This window comes from Haplochromis burtoni, unplaced genomic scaffold, assembly GCF_018398535.1.
Source record: "Haplochromis burtoni strain Fernald_Lab_line unplaced genomic scaffold, NCSU_Asbu1 Contig_318, whole genome shotgun sequence".
Taxonomy (NCBI): domain Eukaryota; kingdom Metazoa; phylum Chordata; class Actinopteri; order Cichliformes; family Cichlidae; genus Haplochromis; species Haplochromis burtoni.
This window is the reverse complement of record NW_024582679.1, coordinates 603,860-614,239: the sequence shown is the minus strand read 5'-3', so window position 1 is coordinate 614,239 and position 10,380 is coordinate 603,860. Positions and strand designations below refer to the sequence as shown.

Below are 10,380 nucleotides of genomic sequence, written 5' to 3'. Positions count from 1 at the left end.
TTTCAAATTCAACCCCATTTCCTAAAAAACGTGGGAAGCTTTTTAAAATGTCAGGAAAAAAGACGCTATTCTATTTAATTGGTTTACTTTACAAAACATATGAAATGTTGAAACTGAGATTTTTTTTAAACATAATTTTTAGAGAACCCTTCAACTTAAGAAAACACCAGCAAATAGAAAAACAATGCAAAAGCACACAAAACACAATGGGAATTTAATAACGCACAGTGGAAGTAGAAAAATACTGGTGGCCGTCAGTTCTACACCTCAGCGTACTAGCAGATACACGTGTGGTATCCATTTCAAAATCCTGTATCACATTGTTCTCGAGTTATCGGATTCACAAGATTTTCAGAAAACTTGACCTCTGACCTTATTGTCATTGTTTGTCTGTTAGGTAATTGCTTTGGTGTATTGTGAAGGGCAATGGGGATGGCCTTATCAATAGGAAAAGCTGTAAAATAAAAAGTTCTAAATCTACAAACTTCTTCATATTCTTAAAAGTTGTCCAGCGGGCCGAACTGGACCAATTCTGGGCCCCAAGCCTTATGTTTGACACACCTGCCATAGCGAAATGTGTGCTTTGCTTGCTAGCCATTGGCTTGTCACCTTCACACTTCTGTGTATTTTGTGAGGTTTGTGCACTTTTGCAGCTTGTATGTGTGTGTTTTTTTAAAATTTCCATTGCTTTTATATGCTTTTTCATCGTTTTTCTATTTAATGGTAATTTCTTAAGTTGTAGTGTGTTTGACCTCTCAGAGCCACCATACTTTTGGATGTCATGACTGTCAAAGCTTTGATAGAGTTTAGCAGAAATGTTTATCACAAGTAACAATGTTAACAGTTTGAGTTTGGGAACTGATAACATAAATAATTTTGCATCAGTTCAGGATCTCCTTCGATTGTCTATAAAACTTTTCTTCTTTTTTCATAACATGCTTTCACTGAAGTGCACCCGACTCTAAAACTGAAACTGAAAAGGAACATCTAGAAAACACTGTGTCTAGTTGGCAGCATTGGCTGCTTCAAATTTGTAAATATTGTTCCATGTTAGAGCTGAGGCTTTGTAATGTGGAAAATCATTGGTTTCCACGTTCCCTATTGTACCCCCCCAAACCCTAACAGATGCTGGCTTTATAATTTTGTGTGAAACAAGCCAGATGGTTGCTCTCCTCTTTAGCCTAGAGGACTCTGCTTCCTCAGCTCCAAAAATAGTTTCTAATTTTCACTCGATAGATCGAGGACAGTTTTTAACTAAACTCCATATTAAGGCCATCTTAAATGTTTGTTTTATTGGGGGGTTTTAAACATGGTTGGGCTATAACTAGCATTTGTAGGTTCAGTTCACTGACAACTGTTTTCAGAAATGCTTCTGAGCCCTTGCAGTGACTTTCATTACATAATCACGCCTGCTATTAAAGCAGTGTTGTGTAATCCATTGTCACCAGAGGGACTGAAGATCACGTCCATTCAATCACAGTTTTGACCCTTGTGAACAGAGTTTTGTGGAGAGTTGCGAGTTTCAATGCTTTCCCTTGTGTTCTCGGGATGCTTCAAATCTTTGAATAACATTAAGTACTGCAGATGATAAAATCTTTTTCTGATAAAATTCTTTCAGTTTTGAACCATATCTCCATTTTCTTTAAGTTTCTTTAGTGATATCATGCATCTTTTTCAGCTGTTTATTGTTGTATCCCAACTTTTTAATTTATTTATTGCTAAAATAAGATTCACAATGAGGATTTAAAAAAAAAAAAAAGAATACAATTTCTCAGTTCCAAAATTTGATTGCACTCCTTTTGTTTCAGTGTTTAACAATATTATGCACACTGTCCCAATTTTTTTTGGAAACAGGGTTTTAATATAAATCAAAGAAATACAAATGACTGCGGTTTGACAAAGTCTGACATACAAGCACATGTCAGGCACCATACACGAGGCCATCAGCATCACATGCATACACTGAATTTAAAGAGAAAAAAAAAACAAAAAAACTGAGACAGTAACAAACATTTGGTCACAACATGTATAAACTGAGACAATGATATAGGACTCTTGTACAGACAGAAACAAAGCAATAAAGTGAAATGTTAGCAGCAGTCAGAGGTGAACCCACGATATTACTTGATTTATTAATTTTCTCTTTTCTTTTCAATTTCCCGTTCACCGCTGGCTACATGAAACAAGCACACAAACGCAGAAACATGCAGGATATACAAGCTTCTAACGTAAATGTCAGAGAGGTTGGGGTTTTGTCCAACAAAAGGCTGAAGGGAATCCAGTGCATGATAGAGTACATCCGAGAAACCACACATTTCTTGTCACATGAAACTTAATTCGAAGGAGATATGTATTTGGATGTGCCACATTTATTCATAAATGTGCCGCAAATTGAAAAAAAAAAACAATCGAGGAGACTTTAGTTCAATATAGTTTCATTTATAGCATCTTTTGTGGCCATGTTTCAAGATAGGAATAGCCTCTTTATAAGTCATGTGATTAAGAAATGTGCGAGAAGGTATTAGGGTTGAGAAATGAGGAACTCTATCACTATTCATAACAAATATCGTTCATGAAGGTTTCATTCCCCGTTTGAATAGTAGTTCATGGGCAGAAAAGACCGGATTCCATCCGAGGCTTTTTGGAATGAACAAGACACGTGAGGAAGGGTGCGAGCTGTGAGCATGAAAGATGGAGAGGCATCCAATCCTCTCTTCAATGTTAGAAAGAGAAATGAGGGAGCAAAAAAGGACAGGGGAGTGAAAGAGGAGCAGCAGTAGGACAGAGAGGCAGATGGACAGAAACATGATTTACCCCGATCTAGGTTCAAGTCTGAGGGCCATGAAAGGAGGGACAAGGGAGAGGTGGCAGTGATCGTGGGGAAGGGAGAGAGGATCAGTGTGTTGACAACAGAAGAGGACTAAGAGATGAGGAGGGGGAGATTAACAACATTCCATGGCAAATTCATTCAGCTAGAACTTTAAATTAACCTCCAGAATTAGATGACAAAAGTAGGTGACAAAACTACTAAACATACAGAGGAAAACATTTGAACCAATTTAAGTTAAATCATGAATATGTAATTCTTTAACAGTTATCCAAGGGTTAATAATACTTTATGTTAGGGAACTAATCACTCAATAAATGAAAATTTGTACTGTAATGGCACAGATGGATTTAAACAAAGATGAATTAATAGATGCTTAAAATGTCTTAAATCTGATCATTCATGTGATAAAATGAGCAATGGCATGAATTGGTACTCACTTATTCTTCAGTTGAATTACAGAAAGTGATTTCTCTTGACCTTTCAAAACTCCTTTGAGTCTTTTTTACTTTGCTATTGTGGTTTACACAGGAAAAGAGTCTAAAGTATATGCATTTGATTCCTCCAGTGTCTTTTTACTACTCAAAGCGTATATTACTGTGTAATGCGATGGTATAACAGCAGTATTAACACCAACACCATAATCTGCATTTATAAATTATTCTGATCATCGACTATATAACAGCAGCTGCAGTGTAACAGCTTTTCTGCTGTATCTTCAATGTGAAAAGGTGATGCTTAAGAAAAACAGCATGAAGACTTACTGGTGCCTTCCTCTGAAACCATGCCCAGCCCCTCTGCCTTGTTCTGCCTCTCAAAGGCATTTAGATCCAGGACACTGCACAGAATATAAAGCTTTTTTTCCCCCTGTTTACTATTAAAAATTATAAACCACATTTACACTTTTGTTGAATATTTGAAAACTGACCAGCAAGTCTGCATCAATGCCTGGACACTCAAAAAGAAGCCCACATCCTTCTTGTCCTTTAAGTACTCCAGCATTTTCTGTCAACAAATAAGGGTAATTCAATAAAGGGTCTTCTTTAGAGGTATCTCCTAATTTATAATTACATGTGTTTATATTAAAAAGGCATACCCGCTGAACCTCACTGTTCCCACCGTTAAGGATAGAAATACCCAGCTTGAGGGTTGTAGACACCATTGGGCCCGTTTCACCTGCAGGAAACAGGAAGCCATGAACACAATGCGGGTAAACAAAGCTGACCAAAGATAAGGATAAAGACTACCTTTGCAGGCACTGATCATTTGCAGGACCATTTCTGCAGCGCCACGATTATGCAGTCTAGACTGCTGGTACAAGAGTCTTTGTTTCTCCATTTCTTTTTCCTGCGGTCAACACAAACATTATGAGGATTTGCTACCATTATATGTCACAGAGAGAAGGTAAAACGATAGGATGGACTATAGAATCAAATTACAAATATATATACAGTGCTGAACAAATCTCTTACACCCAATGTAGGATTTATGCCACAGCTGCTCTAACTGAACAGTATTATTAATTACCAAAATATTTTTATGTTTCTATAATGGTTAATCCACCAGTATGCACTAGCTCTTAAACTGAAATTACATTTTTAATACAAAATTACAATTATTGTTGTTTTCAATCTACTTTTTTTAAATGCATGTTTTTAAAGAAAAGCAGAAAGAATAGAAAATTGTTATTAGCATTTTTTTTATTTTTTTTACTAAGATGCCAAATTGTTATATTGCAGAATTGAAAAGAAAAAATCGTTTTACTGATTGACTGTCATTGTGATTAATATCTGACAGTTCAGTTTGTTTTTTGATTAATAAATGTCCACATAATATTTAGTTTTAAACAATTTTTTGACAGATTTTTAAAATATTTGTGTTATCTTTTTTGTGTGAGAGGTGCTAATAAATTTGTTAAGTGCTGTATATATTTGCTAAAAGTCGTAAAACAGTGGTTCATCAAAAAAAGTCCATTCTATCAATTAAGATTTACAATTTAATTTCACATTCACTTGCCTTTCACACAAATCCCTACCGCTTTAAATCATCATCACCAATCAGTTTAACAGTTTTTTTCACTCTAAGAAAATCTACATTAATCATTAACCTTTGTGAATTACCAATTAATTATTAATGTCCTTTCATGGATTTACAATAATTTTATCAAGATTCAGATTTTCAGTGTCAATTCAAAACCTGACTCTTGCACACATTCTCTCAATTCACTTCATTAGTCACAGGGTTGTTACACTACTTCTTCACGTTTGCTGGCTGGAGCAAGCGTTAGACTACAGGAAACAGTTCCACTGGCTTAGCATTTCAGCCATGTAGATACCCAAAGTTTCTTAAATGCAGCGGTCCTGCAAAGAAGATACTTTGGATCAAAGCCTTTATTCCTCTGTATCAGAGATATTTCTTTGGCTTTCCATAGCAGTCTGTGCTTACTTTGAGAAATGACTTCAAATATTAATGCAAAATAAACATAACATTTTTCTTCAGCCCTTCTTCTTCTTCTCTCTTTTCTTCTTTAAATCTAAATGGCTTTCAATATTCATCTTTATTCATAACACTGAGCCAATCGCATATTAAATGCCATTTATGGAAAAGAAAAAGAGCAAATGAATATCTCTGAATCCAGAAGGCAAATTGACATTACTCTATCTATCAGCCACGTTATATATCAACTTGTATCATAGTGACCCTAAAACAACAACAACCACTGCTCCCAAGCCCCCCTCCCTCCCTCCCTTCTCCCAACCACCCTCCCCACTCCCAACCACCCTCCCCGCCACCCACGTATGCCTAGCCGAGCTCTACCCGCTATGTGTCGTGCAGGTGGACCTCAAACTTACCCTGCAGTCCCTGACTCTCTAGTGAAGCCTGACTGTGACTTGTGCACTATGTGAATTAAACTTTAAAGCTACGACTATGTGTACGTAGATACAGCTTTCAGTGTTGTATATTCTACACTGGCTTTCACTGTAGTCTGTCAGTATGCTATGTGAGTGGGGGAAGGGAACATTGAACACAAGCATTCAGTTAGCAAAGACTGGTGTTATGAAGCTGAGACCAATTAGATGGAACAATGAGGAAAGAGAGACGGAGAGAAACAAAACAGACAGCTATATAAACTGGAAGGAATGACAGTGTTATAAAATGAGTATATGTTTTTTTAATAGCCATTGGAATTTAAGTGGACTTTAACAGGATATCCAATGTAATTTTAGGTCCAGTTTCTGTATGTCTGACTCCCCAGTTTCATATAACACCTCACAAATGTTTTGGAAGGCATTTTTGAATATTATATACAATATTTTAGTAGTTTAAAGCAATGATACATAATGATGAAGCACAACATCAATGAAGTATGTAATGGTTCAGTGGCAGTTTCTTCTAAGAGCACAATCAGCACTGGGGTATACAATGAACTACTGTGTCTGAGACGCTGTGCACAACTGGACGCAATGAATGTAGTAAAGCCTGCACAGAGCAGCTGCTACTGCCTGTCAATGTTTAAAAATAAATCCCAGCTAGCCTACTCTAATACTTTATAGAGTACCAGAAAATCAGAAAAAGCTACACTTTACTTCTTTACTTGATCTGAAATAGGAGGAATTGTTCATCAACCTGAGCTGATAATGATTTACAAATAGATTAATTAACATCATGATTGTTAATTTGAGTTACAATTATTATTATTGTTGATGTTAATTTTACATTTATTAAATCTAATTAGATCCAATCCAGGCGCAATAAATAGTAAATGGTGCATGAAAGTGACTGTAGTCGAGTTGTTTTAAGTTGAAGCATAATAACATTTTGTTGCTGATGAATTTAGGGAGTATACAGTAATTTACACAACTAAAGCATACCTGGATTGGAGCTTTGAGTTTCTAAGTAAAGAAACTCAGAATGAATGAAGCTTAGCATACAAACAAAAGAAACAGCAGAGACAGAACAAAAAGAAGCAACAAGACGATACGAGAGAGAGACACAGAGACAGAGAGAAAGAGAGATGTGGTTGTGAATAAATGCTCCAATGATGAGGTCACTCAATGCGTCGAGAGCTACCGCTCCAATGTGTTCCTGGTCCCCAGCCCCTGGCCGCCCATTACCAGTTCTGACTGTCGCACCTCAAAGGACATCTCATCCTCAGCATTTTCTCCCATTTCCTCTCCACCTTCTTCTTCCTCACCAATATGACAACTCTAAATACACAAAGAGGGGAGAATAAACATGGGTGTTTCAGAGTACACAATGCTGTAGTTCTTTGCAAACTTCAGCGCACTTCAACACCTTCTGCGATGACTTACCTTTGCCATGATATCAGCATATGCCATATAAAGATGATCAGTATCCAGTTTACTGAAATGACAGAAGTGCAGATCACAAATTAGAAATAACATGCTGATTTTTTTTCCCACAGGTGCACCACGTCTCTGCATTTCACTGCTGTTGTATCAGTGAGGATCTAACCTCTTCTCTGTAAGAGCAGTACGACTAAAATGGAGAATTAGCTGATGAAGGGGATCTGGCTTTGTTTCCTTCTCCTCTTCCTCATCTCCCTCCTCTTGCTCCATTGCTTTCTGGGATGTTCAATAAAACAAAAGTGTGAGTAACGCTAAAAGGAAAACATCTGTAGATGAAACTACATATGGCACTCACAGATAAGTCGTCTATCATTCTGTCTTCAAATGAGAAGCCTTCAGGATGAAGCCAGTTGCGCCTGTATCCCTCAAGGAACATGTTTGAAGCTCTGTGCCTGAAAAGCCAAAACCAAAACAAAATAGACTAGATACAGTATAGTGCCTTGTGGTTGCATGCCTTCTCCAATCACTCAGATTTAGACCTGGGTCTTTTCAGATTCACAAACATAGAGACGACTTGGATGGACTTAAAATGGATATTTATTGTATTTATACTTAGCTTCTTTTTTTTTTACATACATGGCTCCATAGCAGTTGCTTTTTTACCTTGGAATGTTATATAGTGGTGTCATCCTAAAGCAAGCGACCACAGCTCTGCGTCGTTGCTTGGACAACAGTTTGTGCCACACCATCTTCTTGGATTTAAACGGATGCTCCGTCTATCAGAAAAGACATGCACTTGTAAAGTGATCAAAAAATTTCTAATGGTACCTGACACTTCCAATTGATTTATATTAACAATATACTTTTTACTTTTTTCCATAACATAGAACTTTCTAAGGTATCTAACCTTATTCTGAGTCTGACAGAATCTTCTAACTTCTGACCAATGCTGCAGGGCAGGAATATACAACGCATTTCACATTGTGGACCGCATGCATCCCACTTTGATTTTAATTGGGCCAGATTGGTGATAATCCCTTTTCTCTCAGAACTTTAACTGCGTATTTAATCTCTGCAATATTGCAACAGAAGAAAATGAAAGAAATCTGTTAGCACAACTCGTTGGGTTTAAGTTGTAAGTAAGTAAAAGTCTGACACCTCTGGCCTAGACTGACCTGTAATTATAAAAGGTTTTTTTTTTAAGTTGCAGAAAATGTCCCATTTTATTTATTTAACTTACTGTGGATGTAGTTAAAAACTGTAATTCCTATAGCAGATAATGGAAAAACTGGAACTTTTCTGTCATTTAATTGTTCATCTATTACTTCCTTATATTGGTGTAGTTTGTAGTCTTTGCCAGACTGGTTATGTCTGACACCCCCGCTACAGGAGGAGTAGCAATTCTTTTTACTTATGAAAGAATGGATGGAAACCCGCAATGCCGTGCCATAAGCTTACCAGTATTTCACCCACATAAGCTAAAAACTACTGAGACTAGTAACACCTGAAATTGTTTCAAGTCTTATCCTTTCTTTTCTGTTAGGATATGCTGCCTCTGTTATCCCTGTATTCATATCTATGTAGTACATGCTGTGTAGGCATCTTTGTTGTGTGCATTTTTGAATATCTATATTTGAGACATAGTGCACCTGCTGCACTATAAATTACCAACACTCACCACTTCAAGGTGGTAGAGGACCGCAGAAACCTCCTGCACTCTCTTAACAACTTTCGGTGGGGCATCTGCATCTTCAGCCTTCCCTGCCATCTCCTTGTACAGCGCCATCTGCCAGCGCATGGATGGGTTGTCCACCTTTTCACAACATATGGATACAGAGTTTTCTGAAATATCTTGAGACTGATTATCTGTAGTTACAAATCTCATCCCTGCAGCTATTTTACTACCGGTTCTTTAAGTATACCTTGCCCTGTAGATGCAGGTTATTCTGCAGGAACTCTCTTACTTCTTCATCTGTGTCTCTCTGTAAAGTAAAACATTTTAGCGATTGTTTTCCTCCGTGTATATCATAATACAAATCATACTTCAGATGTTTACTAGAACCAAGTTCAAAGTCAGGAAAAAAACTACCAAAGAGTATCGGATCTTGGCCAAGTTGATAAGCTCCTGATCAGCAGGAGAGCACATGTTTAGGCCTATGGGGAGCATCTTTTTCAAGGCAGCCACAATAAGTGAGGTCTGGACTGAGTAACGATCTCCCCGTTTCTTCTTCTTGGTACGCTCAGTATCTGAGCCTCCACCCTGTGAAAAGGACGATAAGGCAGAGAGCATAAACAATATCTAATAACGTGCCAGCAGTACAACAGCTCAGACAAGGACTGATAAGTTTGAATATTTATGTCCTGTTAGAATTGACACTAACTTAACAAACTGATTTAAAATACTGTCTTGAAAAATTACAAAATATTCTGAATATAAGCCTGAATAAAAATATATAAAATGATTGTGATGATACAGCCAATATTCTTTACAACTCGTGATGTGACTGTATTAATGCTAAATACTGAAAGTCATTCAACATTAGCACCAGCTGAGCAATACACAGTGCTGGAAATGTTTTTATTATGCACTGTAGGTCTCTCCAAGTACAAACACACTACTACATCTACTAATAATATAACTTAGAAACATGTTAGAGTCAACAATCAGCACTAAAAAGACAAGTGCCCATATTTAAAGGTCAGAATCCGGTTGTTCCCCAACTATAGTTGTTATTTTTCTCTGAGCCCAGACTGGTAAGTAGAGGAGAGAGTGAAAATGTATAAGAAAGTGGGAGTATTGCTGCTTTTTGAAGGGGAGGCTGAAAGGAAATGGGTCTTAGAATAAAGTCAGTCAGTCATATTGCACTAACAACGTGCAAGAGAAAATATTTCATTCAAGTCACAATCCATTCAAAATTCCATGAAAAGGACAGCTAAACAAAACAAACTCACTTTATACTGTAATTGTAAATGAGATTTTCTAGGAACTGTAGCCCTTGGTGAAAGCTCAAGATATTAGATGATGTTAAAGAACAAGATCCTCAGAGTTAGACTTATTAGTAGCATGCTGTTAAAATCACACATCTACAATTAAACAAACTAAAGGAAATGTCTCTTTCCCTGTATTTGACTTCTGAGCTCATGCCCTGCTTCTGTGAGAGTTCAGTCCTTCTGTTAGCTGCTCTTTCTAGAGTCCTCCAAAATGTGCAAATGGATGCTATTGCATGAAGTATATAAATACCT

At 37.1% G+C, this 10,380-nt stretch overlaps 1 protein-coding gene across 10 annotated transcripts in view; it reads right to left on the bottom strand.

Moving 5' to 3' along the window:
• The window catches only part of LOC102313708 (ryanodine receptor 1), a 56,417-nt gene that overhangs the window by 17,848 nt on the left and 28,189 nt on the right, over positions 1-10,380 (bottom strand). For 3 of the 10 annotated variants that reach the window (XM_042228312.1, XM_014339776.2, XM_042228311.1), the window contains 13 exons: positions 9,227-9,397; positions 9,060-9,119; positions 8,816-8,950; positions 7,801-7,913; positions 7,493-7,589; positions 7,304-7,413; positions 7,141-7,192; positions 6,943-7,035; positions 4,075-4,174; positions 3,924-4,003; positions 3,756-3,832; positions 3,592-3,665; positions 2,815-2,832 (listed from right to left, as the gene is read on the bottom strand). In XM_042228312.1, coding sequence (XP_042084246.1) covers positions 2,815-2,832; positions 3,592-3,665; positions 3,756-3,832; positions 3,924-4,003; positions 4,075-4,174; positions 6,943-7,035; positions 7,141-7,192; positions 7,304-7,413; positions 7,493-7,589; positions 7,801-7,913; positions 8,816-8,950; positions 9,060-9,119; positions 9,227-9,397 — 1,180 coding nt within the window. The remainder of the gene's footprint in view (positions 1-2,814; positions 2,833-3,591; positions 3,666-3,755; positions 3,833-3,923; positions 4,004-4,074; positions 4,175-6,942; positions 7,036-7,140; positions 7,193-7,303; positions 7,414-7,492; positions 7,590-7,800; positions 7,914-8,815; positions 8,951-9,059; positions 9,120-9,226; positions 9,398-10,380) is intronic. The other 7 variants (XM_042228317.1, XM_042228318.1, XM_042228319.1 and 4 more) reach the window with 3 other exon arrangements.